This window comes from Lissotriton vulgaris, chromosome 3_1 (assembly GCF_964263255.1).
Source record: "Lissotriton vulgaris chromosome 3_1, aLisVul1.2, whole genome shotgun sequence".
In the NCBI taxonomy this organism is placed as follows: domain Eukaryota; kingdom Metazoa; phylum Chordata; class Amphibia; order Caudata; family Salamandridae; genus Lissotriton; species Lissotriton vulgaris.
The window spans coordinates 2,024,880,041-2,024,900,858 of record NC_141689.1 but is presented as its reverse complement, the minus strand read 5'-3'; the positions used below and the strand labels follow the sequence as shown (position 1 = coordinate 2,024,900,858).

At 45.7% G+C, this 20,818-nt stretch overlaps 1 protein-coding gene across 5 annotated transcripts in view; it reads right to left on the bottom strand.

Annotated features, from left to right (window-relative positions):
* TLR3 (toll like receptor 3) overlaps positions 1 to 20,818 on the bottom strand; it is a 489,232-nt gene that overhangs the window by 61,286 nt on the left and 407,128 nt on the right. For all 5 annotated transcript variants that reach the window (XM_086962543.1, XM_086962544.1, XM_086962542.1 and 2 more), the window contains one exon: positions 699 to 2,539. In XM_086962543.1, coding sequence (XP_086818669.1) covers positions 699 to 2,539 — 1,841 coding nt within the window. The remainder of the gene's footprint in view (positions 1 to 698; positions 2,540 to 20,818) is intronic.

The following is a 20,818-nucleotide window of genomic DNA, read 5'->3' as shown; positions in this document are numbered from 1 at the left end:
AAGGAAGATTGCCACAATAACCTTATTCGAGACTTACATAAAAAGGAAGAATGGAAAACAGACTATAGGTTGACACTTTAGCAACAAGGTAGTTTGACCTGTTCATAATTTTGTACATTGTATAAAAGCAAATCTTACAAGGCTTGTTATAAACACACCAGGAGTAGTTTTTCTTTAATGACATAAATATGAAAATACTTGTATGCATATCTTTTAATCCTTCTGTGATGTCTAATGTATTGATTTCTGAAAACAAGCATTAAGTGGCTGTGGTGCTTTATGGTGTTCCTTCCACCAACAGTAACGCCAAAAACTGCTACATGTTTTAACTGAATTAAGATTGTGTATAAAGGGCAAATTTAAATTGATAACATAAAAATAATTAATTTCTTACATGAAAAAGATTCACAATTGCAAAGGTGACACACCTAAGTGTCGATTTGTTTCATTATTCGGTTTTCCCAGCTTTGATGTCATAGCAATGTTTTCATAGTTTACGTTTTATACTCTAAGCGTGTCCTGAAAAGTGCTATTAATAGTAATCCCTGCATTCAATGTCTAATTATTATTTTCATTATTTATGAATATCCAGATTCTCTGAGATTTTTATGTCCATCTGATGATTGCTCTCACTTTAAAACATGGTAAATAAACGAACACTTTGACAAATCAAATTGCTAAAAAAAATATGCCCTTACCTTCTACACCACGCATCCTTCAGGAGGCGATGAGTTACAACAAAAATTACCTTTCTGCTGCTTTGCATACTATTTACGATGGCTTCAAGCTCAGAGACACCAGCACCAAAGTCTCGTTCCTCAAAGCAAAATTTTAGGGTTTGAGTGCCATTTTCTTCCAGTGGAATCAAATTATTGTCTACCCATTCAGTGTCCTTCTTGGCATTAATAATGTAGCCATCATATATGAAATGTTCTGTTCTTTTATCAATTTCCTTAAAGCCAAGAATTCTATTAACAGAAACATTCCAGTAAAATTGCATTCTCCATCCTTGAAAGTGGATGGCCATTACCACAAATAGGATTACAAAGACGGCGCTGGCAGTTAGTATGAAAAGTAGTCTAAATGGGGCACTGTCTTTGCATGGAGCATTATCAAACTTCATTATTGAAATTCCATAGTACTTTGATGGAGTGTTACAAACATAATCCGAACTTAGTCGAGAAACATTTGCTTTAGTGCTATTCAGCCAATTAACAAAATAGGAGATGCTTTCACATGTACAATCAAATGGGTTGAACCCCATGTACAAGTTTTCCATGGTCTTGAAAACTGGCCCAAAAACATCTTTTTCTACAGTTGTGACAAGATTCTTCTGGAGGTTTAACATCGTAAGAGAGACTTGGTCCTCAAATAAAGATGGTCTGAGTAAATTCAGCATATTTGATTGCAATTCCAACTGCTTTAATTGAGACAAGCCCTTGAAAGCCGTTATAGGTATCTCATCAAACCCATTGTAGCTTAGGCGAACTATGTTAAGGCCAAAGAGACCTTTTAAGAACAGAACTGGGCCGCCAGGATTTGCGCTCTTCCAAAGACGGGCCAAGTTATTATGCTCTAAATTTAAGATTTCGAGATTCAAAAGTCCATCAAATATATCCTCTTGCATATTGGCTATATTGTTGTTGCTTACATCCAACACGGTCAGATTTTGTAGAGCATGAAATGGGGACGGACTTAGATTCAAATTGGTCATTGCCAATTTCCTCATCAACAACCGTTTAAGACTTGGAACAAATCGGAAGGAATCACTTGTCAATATGAGGCGTTTGTTGTATGAGATATAAATCACTTCAATATTGTCAAGGCCTTTAAACTCGTTGCCAGTTAGCTCTTGGTCAATGTTGTTGCGTCCCACTTCAAGAACCTTCAAATGCTTGAACTGTGAAAAAGCTCCACTTTGTAACTCTGAAATTCCACTTTCCGTGAGATTGAGTGAAATCAAAGGAGAGTCAGCAAGGGATGAAAATGTTGTATTTGTTACAGTTTTTAAGCCTATGGAGCATCTGCACAAACTCAGATATTTCAGGCTTCTCAACCCAATGAACATATGTTCTGTAATTCCTGAAAAACTATTGTCATCCATAATTAGATTTTCCAAATGCATCAGGGGCTGAAATGAGAAGTCTTCAATTTTGGAATGTCTTCCGCCTCCAAAAGACTTTCTTAAATTTAAAAATTTCACATTTGATAGCCCAGAAAATGTCCGTGGTGTTAAGTGAGCAATGACATTTTCCTCCAAACTCAAATACTCTAAATGTGTTAGAGTAGTAAAAGCGTCATTTTCAATTACAGACAAGCCATTTTTAGAAAGATCTAACACTGTGAGGTTGGTTTTCTGAAGTGCTCTGAAAGTTGTGTTGCTAATTTTTGAAAGTTGGCTGTTACGTAGCATGAGTGTCTGAATTCCTGTTCCTGATAACTCTGAGCAGAGTGTCTCGGTAAGATCTGGGCTCAGCTGAAGGTTTTCCAAAGTCAGTGTGTGAAGATCTCCAATTGCATGAAAACAGCCTGGAACAAACTAGAACAAAAGACAAATTCAGCTCAAACGTCTCTTATTTTATCAAGCATATACAATATTTAAATGAACATGTGTTTTTTTTAATCAATGGCCCCATAATGTGTTGCATCAACGAGCTACGATACAAGAATTACATCAATCTAAAGATGCTAAAGTTAAGAGAATGGTAAAACTTATGTAAAAGTGAAAATAAAATGGTTTTACATGTACTTGTGGGGGAAGATCAGCAACCTTGCTTAACCTGTTAATGACAAATTGTTATGTATTCTATGCATAAAATAACAAAAAACATACATCAGTTGAGCATAATAAAAAAAATTACTTATCTTCAGTCGCTCTTTTTCTGGTTGACACTCTAGCTGCAGAATCCTCACTTTTAGAATATTGCACAGGCGCAAGACTGGATCCAGAAACTTTCACTACAATACTCCTCATTAGGCCCCAAAAGTGACGGAGCTCAGCCACATAGAAGCGCCACCACCCGACTCTTTTACTTCAGTTTCTTGCTTGACTGCTACGACACCCTCTGACGCGGAGAAAAAACAATTGGAGGTACCAGTGTTAAAACCTGGGACCTTTTTATATAATAAAAATAGGCCATTTAACAAAAAGGGGAGATGTGAAGCCCGTGAGAAATCTCTGTATAATAGACAATCAACAGGGGTAGTCTAGTACCAGGTAGGTCGCTCTCACCCCCCCTCCCCCCCGCTGCAGCTCTGCCAGCACTTGTGCCTGCTTCACTGGTTTCTCTGATTGATTGCTGGTCCTTGCTGCCTATTCCTGGGCGCTGTTTTTTCCCCACCCCCGGCTCACTTTCCTGCCGCTGCCACCCCTGCGGCCAAACCCCCGCGCCCATTCGCTATCCTCTGCCTCCTGCCTCCCGCCTCCCAGCTGCTCCTTCCTCCCAGCACCCCTTTAAAGTGGTGGCAGCTGCGCGGTGAGGAGAACGACCCTTGACCTTCGATGTAGGTCGCCCCGCCCCCCCACCCCTGCAGCTTCACCAGCACTTGTGCCCTGCCTCACTGGTTTCTCCCATTGATTGCTGGTTCTTGCTGCCCATTCCTGGGCGCTGTTTTTTCCCTGCCCCCCTACCCACTTTCCCACCGCTGCTGCCCCTGCGGCCCACCCCCATTAGCTATCCTCTGCCTCCCGCCTCCTGGCTGCTCCTCCCTACCAGCTCCCCTTAAAACGGCGACAGCTGCGTGGCCGCGCAGCGGGTGCACCGCTGGTGCGCCAAAGGCAAGCCGTCTGTGCCAGTCTGCGCCTCGACCGCGCCAGCACGCCTGGACCCCACGAACGCCACGACATCAGACTCTACTATGACGCCAGCAGCCTCCACGCACTCAACGCTGGCCGAAACCACACCTGCTTCCAGGCCACCCCGAAACGGACCCACGGACCCTTCTCCTGCCGCACCAGCAGCTTCACCTTCGACAGAACTACCAAACCTTCAAGGACTGGACCCAACCACCTCCGCTGCATACTCCTCAACACCTCCTCCGCACGCAAACACGCCGTCAAGCTCTGGGATCTGCTCGACACCTCTGCCCCAGACGTGGCCTTCCTGACCGGGACCTGGTGGAACGACTCCTCGGCGCCCAACATAGCCATAGCCACCCCGGACGGCTACAAGATCACCCGCAGGGATCGCACCAACGGAATCGGAGGAGGAATAGCCATCGTCCACAAGTCCACCCTCAATGTCGCCACCCAAGCAGATGACACCCTCAACACCGCCGAACACCTGCACTTCGGGATCCACACCGACCTCAACACCACCCTCAGAGGAACACTCATCTACAGACACACCGGACCCTGGGCTCAGTTCAGCGACTCCACAACCGACCTCACCAGCACCCACGCACTCGCCTCCATGGACTAGATCCTCCTCTGGGACCTGAACTTCCACCTCGAGAACAACAACGACGCCAACTCCGCCACCCTGATCAACAACCTCGCCAACCTTGGCCTTAAACAACTCATCACCGCACCCACCCACGAAGCCGGCCACACGCAGGACCCCGTCTTCTCCACAGGCACCCACGTCGCCTTCGACCACACCACTGACCTCCACTGGACCGACCACCGTTGCATTCATTTCACCTTCAAGAAACCAACCACGCACCACCGCACCAAACAGCTGCCTCGCCACTGCTGGAGCTAAGTGACCAAAGACCGGCTGATCACCACCCTCGCCCAGAACCCCCCCCAACGACCCCACCAAACTAGACGCCGCAGCCAGCAACCTCAGACAGTCGATCGACGACTGCACAAAGACCCACGCTCCGCTCAAGAAACCCTCCAACAACCACGCCAGCAAGAGGACCACCTGGTTCACAGACGAGCTCCAGACCTCCAAACGTGCATGCCGGATACTGGAGAAAATATGGCTCCACAAACGCACACCGGACAACCAAGCAGCCCACAAGGACGCCACCCGCAGACATCACCACTTCATCAGATTAGCCAAGAGATCCTCCTTCAAAGACTGCTTGGACAACAACGCACACAACAGCAAAGAACTCTTCAGCATCAATAAGGAACTCTCAAACCCCAGCACCAAAGCCAACGACATCCCGCCCTCACAAGAACTGTAAATGTAAATGTATAGGCATTTATATAGCGCACTACTTACCCAGAGGGTCCCAAGGCGCTTCGACCGCTGCGAAACCCTTCCTGGCTTCCCTGAGAGATGGTCCCTTAATGGGTATCTCCAGGGTGAGACCAGGCATCCCCGGCGGTCTGGTGGGCCGTTAGTGAGGATGAGGCAAGCTAATGCCCAGAGTTACCGAGTGTGATCGCTGATCAGAGTGGGCACCGAGGCGAGAGAATTATCGAGTCCGCTGACCCTAGTCCAGAAACCTGCCGCGCCGGGAATCGAACACTGGTCCCGGGCCGTCCTCTGCTCTCGGGTCTGCCGCCTCTAACCAGTGAGCCACACTACCTCACCCAACTGTGCGACTCACTAGCCATCTTCTTCCACCGCAAGATCGCCGACATCCACAACAACTTTAACACCACAACCACCCGACTACGCCAGACTCCACCTCCCCTCTGAACACCACCAGTGCCATCCGTCTGACCTCCTGGTCCAACGTCAGCGACGACTAGACACGCAAGGTCATGAACTCCATCCACTCAGGATCTCCGTCAGACCGGTGCCCACACCGCGTATTCAACAAAGCAGATGCAGCCATCGCACCTCAACTACGGAAGGTCATCAACATCTCCTTCGAAACAGCAACATTCCCGGAAAGCTAGAAGCACGCCGAAATCAACGCCCTCCTCAAGAAGCCCAAGGTGGACCCTAAGGACCTCAAGATTTTCCGGCCCATCTCCCGGCTCCCGTTCCCGGCAAAGGTCATCGAGAAAATCGTCAACAGGCAACTGACCCGCCACCTGGAAGACAACAACATCTTGGACCCATCCCAGTCCAGATTCAGACGAAAACCACAGCACCGAGACAGCCCTCATCGCCGCCACAGATAAAATCAGGCGCCAACTAGACAACGGCGAAACATCAGCCCTCATCCTCCTGGACCTCTTGGCCGCCTTTGACACGGTCTGCCATTGCACTCTAAAGACACCCCTCCTAGAAGCCGGAATCCAAGAGAAGGCCCTTGACTGGACCTCATCCTTCCTCTCCGGCAGAACCCAGAGCGTCCGCCTCCCATCCTTCCGATCCGAAACCACCATCATCATCTGCGGTGTCCCCCAGGGCTCATCCCTCAGCCCGACGCTGTTCAACATCTACATGGCCCCCCTCGCACAAGTAGCCCGCCAGCACGACCTCAACATCATCTCCTACGCCGACGACACCCTGCTCATCCTCTCCCTCCTAAGGACCCACACACCGCCAAAACCATCCTCCACGAGGGAATTAAGGCGATCGCCGACTGGATGAGGAGAAACCGCCTGAAGCTGAACTCGGACAAGATGGAGGTACTCATTCTCGGACCCACCCCCTCAGCTTGGGACGACTCCTGGTGGCCGACCACACTGGGAACAGCACCGACACCCACCGACCATGCACGCAACCTAGGATTCATCCTCGACTCCTTCCTCTTCATGGCTAAACAGGTCAACGCTGTCTCCTCCTCCTGCTACAACAACCTCCGCATGCTCCGCAAGATCTACAAGTGGATTCCGACCGAAACAAGAAGAACGGTGACACAAGCCCTCGTCAGCAGCAGAATGGACTACGGCAACGCACTCTATGCAGTAATCCCAGGCAAACACCTATGACGACTACAACGCATCCAAAACGCCTCCGCCCGACTGATCGTCAACGTCCCCTGCCACAGCCACATCACCCCCCACCTGAGAAACCTACACTGGCTCCCCGTCGACAAGAGGATCACCTTCAAGCTTCTCCACAACACCGGACCAGCCTACTTTAACAGCAGATCCAGCTTCTACACCCCCACCCGCAGGCTTCGTTCGGCCAGCCTCGCCCTCGCTGCTGTCCCCCGCATCCAACGAACGAACTCCGGCTGCAGAACCTTCTCCTACCTCGCCGCTAAAACCTGGAACACCCTCCCTACCTACATACAGCAGACCCAAGACCTACTCGCCTTCATAAGACTCCTCAAGACCTGGCTCTTCGAGCAGTAGCAGCACCCTCCCCTCAGCGCCTTGAGACCCTCACGGGTAGTAGCGCGCTCTACAAGTCAGCTGCGGTCGACAGTAGGAGTTCCTGCAGGGCGGTGATGGATACATCTGACTGCAGAATATTGACTGTTAGAGTACATACCTAAGCAGTGCATCCGAAGATGCACAGTCTGTGTAGTGGACTCAGAGCAAAATGTCCTGCAGGACAGAGCAGGCAGAATAGACTTCCTGTCAGACCTAGCACTCAAGGCAATAGTTTTCGTGGACATGTGTCGGGCCACAATGTAGGTATCAGTGCACATGTCAAGAACAGGCAATCTGTGTGCCAGTGGTAGAGGCCCTGGTGAAATGAGCCGTCAGGCCTTCCGGAGGCAGCTTCCTGGCCAGTGTGTAGTAGGTCTTAATGCAGAAGACTATCGGCATTGACAATGTCGTTTTCTGCACCGCTTAACTCTACTTAGCCGTTGAGAACACCACGAAAAGCTGACTGTCCAACCAATGGCCTTTAGTGCGAATGATGTAAAAGCTTAAGGCTCTTTGTGGTCCAACCAATGGAGCCCCTCTTCCTCATTCGAGGGATGAGGTGGAGCAAAGAGTGTTCGGAGGGTGATGAATTGCCCAATGTGAAAAGGAGTCACACATTTGGTCCTCAAGACCAACTTTGGGAAAAACGTGGTGCACTGCAATTGCAATAAGAGAGCCTGTAGCTTATTCACGTGTGGAGTAGAAGAGATCACGATGAGAAAGACAGTTTTCAGAATGAAAAGGCCCAACGAGCAGCTGTGCATTGGCTCAAAGGAAGTGCACATGAGGAACGTCGGGACCCAATTAGGAGCTCACTGTGGCATCACAAACAATTTGGGAGGGAACATATCAGTCAAAACACATCACAACAGGCGATTTAAACATGGACAGTTGGTCCAGCAAATGCAAAAATGCAGAGACGGCAGATAAATAACCTATGGTGTCTATTGCAAGACCTTGCTGGGCGAACAGCAAAACAAACAGTAAGATATTCAACAGTTTAGCTTGTCAGAGGTCTATGTTGTAGACTTCACACCAGGCCACATATTTGATCCAGCGCCTAGCATAAATGGATTTTGAAGCGGAACACCTTGCTGCGAGGATGACATCCACAACCTCAGGTGGTAGATTGAACGTATTCAAATATTATGCTTAATCTCCAAACCTGGATGTGTAGATTGTGCAGGTTTGAGAACAGAATCCCTCCTGCTACTACGAAAGAAGGTTCTCCTGAAGTGGTAGCCTGATCAGAGGACAGATGCTCATGCTCAATAATTCTGGGTGGCACACCCTCCTGGCCCAATCTGAAGCCACTCTGTTGAGTTGGGCCAATCGTTCCTCATCTTGTTCAGAAGTCGGGGCAGGAGAGGTAGGCGTGTAAAGGCACACAGGAGACCTTTACTCCACTCTAGCCTGAATGAATCTTCAAGAGAGAGCATTCTTGGGATCTCCAATGCACAGAAGTTTTGACAATGTCCGTTCTCGACATTGGAAAAATGATCCAGTGAGGGCTCTGCCGATTGCCGAAAGATGCTCTGAGCCACCTCAGGATCTAACCACCATTTGTGATCAGCCAGGTGTCACCGGATACGCTTTTCGATCCTAGAGATTAAAGATCCTGCCAGGTGGCTCACAATCCGGGAGATAACTTTACGCTGCAGCACATTCTAGAGGCATAACACCTCATGGCACAGGACCCAGGATCCAACTCGACTTGTTGCAGTATCACATGGTAGTAGTGTTATCTGTGAGAGCCTGTCCTAGGCTACCATTTCTGTCATCACTGCCAGCTCTGAGAAGGGAATGGAAAGGGATTCTGCTGCTGGTTGGGCCACAGTCTAGCACACACCACTGCAGATCTTGTGTAGTCTTCTCCGACACCTGTATGACAATTGAAAGGTTTCTTTGGCGCTGGTCCCACTGAGACTTTAGATCCCTCTACAGAGTCTGCATATGCCACCTGGTGCAGAGGACAAGCAGGATGCATGAGGTCAGCAGGCCAGGTAGCCTTGGTGCTTCTCTCACCGAGATACAGGACTGCCATGAAAGATTGGGATGATGCTCAAATGTCTTGGGGTCATATTATACAATGTAGTGCACTTTCCATGTAAGCGCCAGGCACACCTTTCAAAAGGTGTGTTCGGCACTAACAAGGAGAGTGTGCCTACTAGATTGAATGTGCTGTTCTCGGGTCAGCTGCAAACTTGTATTGCCCTGGGGCTGAGCATTAAAGTGAAATTGGGTGACTTTGAAGCAGCCGCTCTGTGTTTCACTGTACAGGTAGCAACCAGCTTGCACATTTAAGAGGGGTGAGAGAACCCCTTGCATGCAGGCGCAGTGAGTGCCTGCACCTACCTGCAAGAAGATGGCATGGACCACTTCACCCACTCCAGAGGGCTGCCATCAGGGTGCGTACTGATAGTATGCCACCTTTTAGGTGGGGCACTGTCAGGGCTTCTTTACCTTTGTGAGTCGAAAATGTAATTAGGAAATCACTGAAAGGCGCGCTAATTTAACATGAAACTGGCCAGTTTCTTCAAAGATTACTGTACTTTTTCAAAAGATAACAATCAAATCTTCCTTGAGTTCTTGATTTAGAATTTATTACATTGCAAAAGGGTGTTCCTTCATCAAATCATAGTTGAAATTTATATCCATCATGAATATTTCATAACATTACTTCAGGCTTGCCCAATGCATTTCGGGTTAGTAGGAATAACCCTTCGTCAGGGGCCTAAAATGTAAACATACAGGACCTTAGCTTTCAGAAAACGAACCAATAAATCATTCAAAACAACAGTATGTCTGTACATTAACGATAAGTCATAACATGAAAACACTTACAAGCAAGAAATTAAAAATCATGAATTACATCAGCTTACTGTGTTACACCATCTGTCAATGAAATAAGGATTGCTTATTATTACGTGGAGTGTATTCCATACAATGTGCATGTAGTCTACGTGAGTGACGCTCAAGTGTGGAGCAAGTACAAAGACAGCAGAAGCTGTTGGGGTACAAAGATATAAGGTAAAACACACGAATGGGAAAAACAAAGTGATTCCGACGAGACTTACCGGAGAAGTAACGCTTAGTGCTCTCAAGGTTCCGAACGCGGAACCGGTCGGGTTAGAAAGGGACCAATTAGAGCGCTAGTTATAGGTATGCGAGTATGCCACGTGATGGACCAGATAGGTATGAAAATAACAAAGTTCAGTCTCAATAAAAGGATAACGGTGTCCCAAAATGACTAAATACGAAGTTAAATATCAGATTTCGTGATTCTACTTACAACACAGTTGAAAAATAAAAATCTTTAACTCACGGAGAAAAAACGCCGTCGTGCGAATGCTACACGTTAAATGATAGGCTCACGAGAGGTCATGTGATCGGGCGTCTGAAGGTAAACAAACGCTCGTGGAAGATTCACGTTAAGTGATAGGCTCACGAGAGGTCATGTGATCGGGCGTCTGAAGATAAACAAACGCTCGTGGAAGATGAACCATAAATATATGCACTCGTGACTAAATAATGCATCGAGTGTGGAATAAACAGTGACAGATGTGTGTTTATACATAATGTAAGCATATAACTGGTGTTAAGAGTTACTGAATATTCAGCATAACGGTGGAGTGTCGATGCACAACGGGTGTGTATGAATACCATAAAGTCAGGAACCCGCAGTGATGGGTCGAGAGACCTAGTTTGTGTGTATGGTGTACTGCGTAATTCTGTCAGTATTTACCATGAGAAAGAAACATTTCTTTCTAGAGTCCCCTCACTCACCAGGGTTTCCCCACGGTGACATGCTTCATCATTGGGGCCATCCCAGTTCTCTACGAAAAGGGGCGTGCTGCGACTAGCGAACTACGCAGGAGCACAGTTTTGTGAGAAGGCTATGTGTGGTGCAAAACTGTGGTGGTGGTGGAGTGGTTGTGTGTTAAAAATACCGTGCTAGTGGGCCTCAACAATTTATTCTGCTCCTAGCTAGGTATGTGCTAAAATGGGGTAACACTGTTATCTAACCTTAAATTGGGCTAGATCAGTGTCTTGTGGTCAACATGTTTCAATCTCCCCAAGCTTTTCATCAGGACCATACAAGGTCCAGCCCTGTATATTCTACTCCTAAATTTAAAGAAATAGGATTGATTAAACTATTGCGCTGTTAATTATAAACATGCGTTTGTATACATACGAATTTTGGATATCATTGGCGTATCTGTAAAAGAGAATGACACTGATTAGTGGCAAACAACCCCCTCACAGAGCAGGGGGATCACACATGCAATCTCACATTTGTCTAGGGCGTGAGTGAGCCTTATACACCGATATGGTGTATAAGGCGTGCAGGCTCCCAAATCCAGTGCAAAGATATAAATAAAGTGAAAAAACGTGGTTGTTGTGAATTTACACATATAAATAACACAGGACTTGATATGACTTTAGACAAGACACACAACATATATACACATATAGGGGGTCATTATGATTGCGGTTTTTCCGCATCCTCGGGCCGGTGGAAGACACCGTCACCATATTAGAGCTTTTCCGCCGCGGTTGTAATCCGACCGCGGCGGAAAAGCTGCGGACGGAAACCAGGACCCACCAGCCATCCTAATCTGGCGGTGGGTCTTTGGTCAGTCCGCTGCGGTTTTTCCACATCCTCGGGGCCGGCGGTGGCTTCCGCCGGCTCCGAGGATGCGGAAAAACCGCAATCATAATGACCCCCTATATGTGTATATATGTTGTGTGTCTTGTCTAAAGTCATATCAAGTCCTGTGTTATTTATATGTGTAAATTCACAACAACCACGTTTTTTCACTTTATTTATATCTTTGCACTGGATTTGAGAGCCTGCACGCACCGATATGGTGTATAAGGCTCACTCACGCCCTAGACAAATGTGAGATTGCATGTGTGATCCCCCTGCTCTGTGAGGGGGTTGTTTGCCACTAATCAGTGTCATTCTCTTTTACAGATACGCCAATGGTATACAAAATTCGTATGTATACAAACGCATGTTTATAATTAACAGCACAATAGTTTAATCAATCCTATTTATTTAAATATAGGAGTGGAATATACAGGGCTGGACCCTGTATGGTCCTGATGAAAAGCTTGGGGAGCTTGAAACATGTTGACCACAAGACACTGATCTAGCCCAATTTAAGGTTAGATAACAGTGTTACCCCATTTTAGCACATACCTAGCTAGGAGCAGAATAAATTCTTGAGACCCACTAGCACGGTATTTTTAACACACAACCAATCCACCACCACCACACTTTTGCACCACACATAGCCTTCTCACAAAACAGTGCTCCTGCGTAGTTCGCTAGTCGCAGCACGCCCCTTTTCGTAGAGAACTGGGATGGCCCCAATGATGAAGCATGTCACCGTGGGGAAACCCCGGTGAGTGTGGGGACTCTAGAAAGAAATTTTTCTTTCTCATGGTAAATACTGACAGAATTACGCAGTACACCATACACACAAACTAGGTCTCTGGACCCATCACTGCGGGTTCCTGACTTTTTTGACATGAACTGGAGGCTGACCTAGTTTTGCTTTATCCTCCTTCTCCCCCGTTTTCTTTATGAATACCATAATACATAATAAAATCTAGACAAAAACATGATTATAAGGTTAATATACTTCATGAACATAATAGATATTGTTGATCTGCAATAGTTTCTTCTAATCTGTGTGGATCAGAAGTGATTCTTTTGAGGCGAATGAATTGGGATGTTGGCAATTGTTTTTTTAAGGTTTCAGGATGAAAGCTTTGAAACAGCAAGCTGGAGTTTCGATCTGTTGGTTTCTTGTAGACTTGAGTATGTAGTTTTTGGTTAATGATGGTTATCTGAACATCTAGAAAAGAAATGGTTTCTCTTTGAATAGTATGCGTAAATTTAATTCTGGGATTCAGTTGGTTTATTTCCAGACGCCCGATCACATGACCTCTCGTGAGCCAATCATTTAACGTGTAGCATCCGCACTACGGCGTTTTTTCTCCGTGAGTTAAAGATTTTTAATTTTCAACTGTGTTGTAAGTAGAATCACGAAATCTGATATTTAACTTCGTATTTAGTAATTTTGGGACACCGTTATCCTTTTATTGAGACTGAACTTTGTTATTTTCATACCTATCCGGTCCATCACGTGACTTACTCGCATACCTATAACTAGCGCTCTAATTGGTCCCTTTCTAACCCGACCGGTTCCGCGTTCGGAACCTTGAGAGCACTACGCGTTACTTCTCCGGTAAGTCTCGTCGGAACCACTTCGTTTTTCCCACTCGTGTGTTTTACCTTATATCTTTGTACCCCAACAGCTTCTGCTGTCTTTGTACTTGCTCCACACTTGAGCGTCACTCACGTAGACTACATGCACATTGTATGGAATACACTCCATGTAATAATAAGCAATCCTTATTTCATTTACAGACGGTGTAACACAGTAAGCTGATGTAATTCATGATTTTGAATTTCTTGCTTGTAAGTGTTTTCATGTGATGACTTATTGTTAATGTACAGACATACTGTTGTTTTGAATTATTTATTGGTTCGTTTTCTGAAAGCTAAGGTCCTGTATGTTTACATTTTAGGCCCCTGACGAAGGGTTATTCCTACTAACCCGAAATGCATTGGGCAAGCCTGAAGTAATGTTATGAAATATTCATGATGGATATAAATTTCAACTATGATTTGATGAAGGAACATCCTTTTGGAATGTAATAAATTCTAAATCAAGAACTCAAGGAAGATTTGATTGTTTTCTTTTGAAAAAGTACAGTAATCTTTGAAGAAACTGGCCAGTTTCATGTTAAATTAGCGCGACTTTCAGTGATTTCCTAATCACATTTTCGACTCATTATGTAAGGCACTATCAGGCATAGTGCGACAAGGAAACGCGCCCAAATTGCCTTCAATTTAAACAATTCACCGAGTGCACGGAGATACAATAACCAGATTCTTTACCTTTGTACCCACGTCTATAATACGGAAGGGTGCAGAGATTCCATAATTTGCATCGGGCCACGCCCCCATGTAAAGGAGGGAACGCCCTCTGATATCACTGATGCTATATGTGCACCAGCAATATCTGTATTACAAAATGAGCCGCACAAGAGTCTGTGGCCCCTTCTGTAATAACAAAGTGCCCTGGGGGAGAAAATTGCCTGTTGCACCCCAGAAGCACTCTATATAATACGGCCACTAGACTTTTTGTGACAGAGAAAAAGACATGAACTGCCCTGTGTTTAGAACACCTCTTATAATAGGGAGCATCTGTGAAGGAGTCAGGTGTGACTTTGACACCTTGGTCAAGAACCCCAATGATTTCAGAAGGAAATAGCAAAAGTAAATTCCTGATCTTACTTCCAAATTTATTGGGCCAGTAGAGCGTGCACCTCTGCAGCAAGAAGGTTCAGTGCTCTTCTGAAAGCCTCTCTGATGTGGGGGGCAGCTGTGGTGGATCTAAAGGAAACAAGAGGGTATAGCACACCACTTTGTCAGATGTGATGGATTGCCATCTTGGTATAATATGTCTGAGTCTGCCTCCCAGAGGATGGTTTGTGCAGCTATGGGTAAACTGAAACAGCTTGAGGGTGATGCCCCAGGGGCGGGGGACTGAGCAGAAGGATGTCCCTGTTGACCTTCACAATGCCTGCTTGAGCACAAACCTAGCCACAAGAGGGCAGGAGTGACTGTTGCAGTGGCAGCAGGGCCCGAAGTTGTCTACATGTCAACTCTCTGAAGTAGCCTCGCAATGGTCGAAACTGATGAGGACACTCTCAAGCAGGGATGGAAAACCCTAGGAACTGGCTGTGGCTCTGCTTTCCAAATAGCATTACATGGAAGAATCAGCCTTTTATGTCAATCGTCTGTTGGGGGTGGAGCGTAATGCTGGAAGAACAGACCAGCAGAAAATCTTTAAATCAGAGTCATCCAAGTTAGGCTCACTGATGATCCGTTGCAGTGAACATGTGCTTTGTTCCAACAGCATTTCATGACATGTTTCGGCCTTAAGTGGCTTTGATCACATGACTATAACTCATGTCCTATGGTAATTATAACTCGTGCCCCTGCCATGCTCAAAGTTCTCATCAATTATGTCATTTCAGATGTTGCAGTGCTATCAATTATGTCATGAGTGATGTAATATGTGAGGTAATTAGCAGTGCATGACGAAGACATCGTTATAGTTACTTGAGGCCATGAGTTATAGTTACATGAGATAACTATCACTTGTCAATGTCAATGTTTTTGGTAATTAATAATAGTATATTTTAACTGATACATACACCTAACTATAACGTCCCTTAAACAATTGTATAAGTGTATTTCGACTTTTCTTTCCTTTAATATAAAGTAGGATATAATTACAATTCCTAACTATAATGTCACTTTAACCTTTGGTTTTTGTCAGTGAAATTCGATGCTTTTTTTAACGTTAAATAAGATGCCCATCACCGTACATGGCATGAGGTTAGGTCTTTAACACCCCGCCATGTCTAGCCATACACTGCATGGAATTAGGCACAGGGCCTGGCCAGTGGCCTGACTCTGGGTCCAACCCTCTCCAGGCAGCCAGCACCCTGGCACCCAAACCTATCTGTGCATGGTCTTTGGCTATGCATGGTTTGGGGTTGGGCGCCCTACCAGCCACAACGCACAGCCTTTTGTCGTGCATGGTAAGGGGTTGAGCGAAGGACTTGCGGCCAGGCTCTGCAAACAAACCCAGGCAGGCACGCAGGGCTGACTATGTGATATAACTATATAAACTGCATTTAGAAAGGCAGACCTCTGTACACTAAAATATGAAAAGTTGGCCTATTGAATTGTTCAAGCGGTCAGCACATCAAAATATATAGAGCAGACGTATTGCCTTTGTCAAAAAGTGATTGCCATAGAATATTTTTTTCTAAAGTGTTATTTCAATCAACATTAAACATTTTTTATGTCATAAAGCAAAGCCATAGAGCCAACCTAAAGGAGGCCCTACACTCCAGCTGAAGAAAATACAACTCCAACTCGGATTGCTTTAAAAAATATGGAAAGCTCTCCTGTGGTAATGGATTCAATGACCCAGGAGAATTACAGTTTGATTTGATTTTAAGTTTTATATAGCGCAAACAATTACCAGGAGGCGTCTTGGTGCTGACATAACAAGGTAGAGAGAGAAGACCGTGGTATTGAATACATAAAAAGCCATGTTTTTAGAGACTTTCGAAAACTCAAAAGGGAGGGAGAAGTTTTTATTGATGCTGTTGCAGGGCTGCTGCACTCTCTGCAGCACCCACATAGAATAGAACACTGCAAATTGCCTGTCAGTACTTTTTGTTAACAGAAGAGTGGCAAACTGAACAGATGCTTGCTTTCTTATCACTGAACACATTTAGATTCACACCAGTCCTCGCAGCATTTAAAGCCCCTCTTCAAGGGGAATGAAGTACAAGACAATGTACCCTCTTGTAATTCACCTGTAATTCATGTCTCACTAAATGGCAGGCGTCTTGACCTTCCTGCCTAAAACAGGTACTTTCCTATCTTGTATTAATTGTTTGGGGGTACTAAGGACCTGTTTTTGCTTTCAATTAGCGAATAGTTTTGAAAACTTTTAAAGACTGGCCAGTCAAGGCACCAGGCCCGGCTCCAGGAATTTTTATTTGGGTGGGCCAAGGGCGCATTCGGGTGGGCCACCGTGGGCCCAATTTGTTGCTTCTAGAGGTAGCCTACAAGGCCTGATTACATCATATGTACTAGCAAACAGGCAGCATGATATAATGGATTGCTTCTGTGTGTACACAGAGCATGTGGAGAGTTATTTGAAAGTAAGACCAAGGTTTGTACCTAACTGCAAAGCCTTGAATTCAGGCTGGCCAGGCAATAAGAGCAATGTGTGGACCTAACTGCAAACCCTGGAATTCCAGCAGGCCAGGCTTCAACACAAGTACTTGAATGCTAAGCATATTATAAAGTGTACAAGATTATGGAAGTCCATATTACTAAATGAAAGCCTTGACACCAGTGCCCCTCATCACTCCAAAGCACCTCCCCCTCATGACCTCCTCCTCGGATTTCCTCATTGCTATCCTCCAATACTGTCCTTCATCTCTCTGTAGCCTCTTCCCCTCATGACCTCCTCCTCAGACACCCTCCCCACCACCCTCCACAAGCTCCTCTCATCTCTCCATAGCCCCTCCCCATGACCTCCTCCTCAGACTCCCTCCCTACCACCCTCAACCAGTGCCCCTCATCTCTCTGTAGCTCCTCCCCCATGACCTCCCCCTCATACTCCCTCCCCTACCACACTCCACCAGGGCAAATCATCGCTCCAAAGCCCCTCCCCCACATGACCTCCTCCTCGCATTTCCCCACTACCACCCTCCACCAGTGCCACTCATCGCTCCATAGCCCCTTCCTCATGCCTCCTCCTTTGACTCCCTCCCTACCACCCTCCACCAGTTCCCCTCATCACTCCAAAGCCCCTCGCCTCATGATGTCCCCCTCGAATACCACTTCTCAGATTCCCTCATTACCACCCTCCACCAGTGCCCCTCAGCGCTCCATAGCCCCTCCCCTCATGATGTCCCCCTCGAATTCCCTCATAGCCAGCCTCCAACAGTACCCATCACCACTCCGTAGCCCCTCTCTTGTATGCATTTCATTTGTTGTCTAGCGCTACGCGTAGTGTAGGGTCTCAGAGTACTTTACATCACGCACACATTATGCAGAGACAATGAATCATACAAGTATGTAAATCAGTCTACAGGAATGTCACATATGCTAATGAAGATTACCAGGTGTAGGAATCACATGTCATCCATGCTGATGGGCAATATGTTTTAAGAGGGTTAGGTCTGGAGAAGCACAAACACAGATTTAAAGCATACCCCAGTGGTTGGGGGTAGGCTTAACTGATTAGAATGTATAATGCCCAAACAAACTCTTTATTGCAACATTAGAATTATGATAGACTAGGAAAATGTGAACTAAAAATCTAATTATACCATTCTGGTTTGAATGCAGGTCTTTGATGACAGTTCATAGGTCACTGTCTTATGTTAGGATTGTAACTTCTGAAATGCAAGTAATCAAAGGATCTCTGTGTCAAAGGCAGTAACCCACTGAGCTATCCACGTTAACTACAGTTTTTCTGCATTTAAAAACTACAAACAGACAAAAGATTGCTCTCCAGCAGGATCATCAATCCCCAGAGTTATCTGGATATTTTAATAGTTGTCGTGCCTGCTTGGCAGAACAAGTCATGATAATCATACTAACGATTTAAACAAACAATTTAAATAAAATATACACAGCACACAAAGTATGTCTTTCTCACAGATGAAAAAACGCAACAATAGCCACACATTCTCTTACCTGCTCCTTACAAACTCTGTCAGAGCCCAATCTGATAAGCAGCTCAAGGGGTCAGGAAAATGTACCCGCATAAACAAACTCTTCACCAGCAATAAAAAGAATGAAATATATACACGCAGCAGGACGGTACATAAATCCAGTGCCAATGAACGAGTGGGCAAGGACACAGCCCACCTTTCTAATAGGAGGTGCAGATACGTGAATGAGGGAGCGAGCTCAGACCCAATCATGCAACTCCTAAAGAAAGAAGGAAAATAACGTTCAGAGAACGTTTTAAATTGCAGTGGCCGTTTTCTGTTGGCCTTGCTGATGTCACTGCCAGGGCCAAGGTTTATGTTTGGGTGGGCCAGGCTCATGTTTGGGTGGGCCTGGCCCACCCGGCCCACCCTCTAGAACCGGGCCTGCAAGGCACTGTACCTGGCAGGAGTCTAGCTAGGTGCTTTGTTGTACAGGTGTAGGGGAGCGATCCCTCACTTTCCCATTCTTTCCCTTCACAATCACATCAAAGTTCTCCTCCAGGATACAGTAGCTTATCAGCTCCTGTGGAGTAGACGTGAGGCTCTCAAGTCAAACGCTGTGCAAAAAAGAGAAGTCGTCTAACAAACAACATGAAGGGATACATCTCTGTTCCACCATTTTGGACAGGATTCCCCTTACAACATAATACACCATGTTAGTTGTTGAAGAGGAACTGCCCAGGTGGAATTTACAGATTATGGATTATTTACCTCACTATATCCTTTGTCAATGACACTCCTGAAAGGGTATCAGAATCTTCATTCCAGTGTACAACCCCAACCAGTATAGAAAGCTGTGCTGTTCTTTTTTCCTATTGAGGAAGTTGGTTCTGAAAAAGAAAGATGATGTGCTTGCAAATGGATTACATATTCAAGGTAAACGATCATCAACTCTGGCAGAAATGGTGAGGGAATTATTCTGTCGTAAGTGGATTTGCCTCTCGTTTCAGGCAACCTTATTACAGATAGTTTTGAGTGCCTTGGTGGACACCATGTCAGGTCTTCCCTCTGCCGTGACCCCGATATTTAATAATAATAATAATAATAATACAGAATTTTGTATAGCGCGAACAGCTACCTCACGAGGAGGTGTCCCGGCGCTGAGAGAACAAGTGTATCAGACCATGGAGGCTGGAGAGGGTAGCATTTAGCGAGACTTTCATACAGTCCCCCAGATGTTTGGGGATACGTTCCTAAACTTCTTTGCTTTTATAAATGATGTTCTTATGGTGACATAGTGGACTAGTGATGGAAACCTCAGGCCTGGAGATTGGAGTCCTTAATTGGCCTCTTGGGCTACTGATTTTCCCTTCTGCATTCTAACCCATGTACTCTAACATTCAAGAGAAGTGGGGACAGATGCCGTCTTTACCTTTTACCACCATGAAAAATGTGACCCTGGATTCCTACTTTCGCAGATGCTATGTGCATTTATATAGCAAATTATCATTGGTGAGGGTATCCTGGCTTTGTGCAAGTATGCGAGGCTAGTCCTGGGAATGTCAATGTGGAGAGTACTTTCTCAAAGAGCCATGTCCTCAATTTCTTGCAGAATTCAAGACAAGAGCAAGAGGCTCTAAATAGTTAAGGGTGGTCATTCCGTGCTTTCGGCGCAATGTAACAGAAGGATTAACATCCGTTTCAGGTTCTGTGAATATATGAGGGGTGCTAGGAGGAGACCAGCTGAGTAGATAGAGGTGCATGGATGGTTGGTGGAAGGGTATGTGGCTGATCAGGTAGGATGGACCATGTTGTGTAGTGCTTTGTATGTGTGGGTGAGTCCACAGGTAGGCATTGAACACTGATACTCAGGCATTTTACTGGCATTTAGGTTCCTTCAGATTCTGGTGGGTACATTAGCTTTTCCTGGTCTCTTGCAACTGTGTTGCAACGAAAGCCCTGAGGTTCCTCAGGAAGGGTTGCCCCTGGCCCTCTTGGTTTCAGCTCTTAAGTATTAGCTTGCTGCTTTTGTGGTGATAACAGTGTTTTTGAGCATTTACCGTAGATGGTTCCTGATACTTCTGAGTTTTAAAAGTTATCTTGACATAGGAGCTTTGTGTTAACCTATTCTCCGTGACCGGTTATCTATCCAGGCACCTTTCATTCAGGTGTGGCCCATGCAAGTAAGAGCGGTGGGGCGGGGGAGTCGACATACAGCTAGGGAAACTTAAATACAATTTTAAAAAACATGGTTTTCTTTTACTTAAATTTAAGTTTTCCTCAATGTCGTATGTTGACTCCTACCCC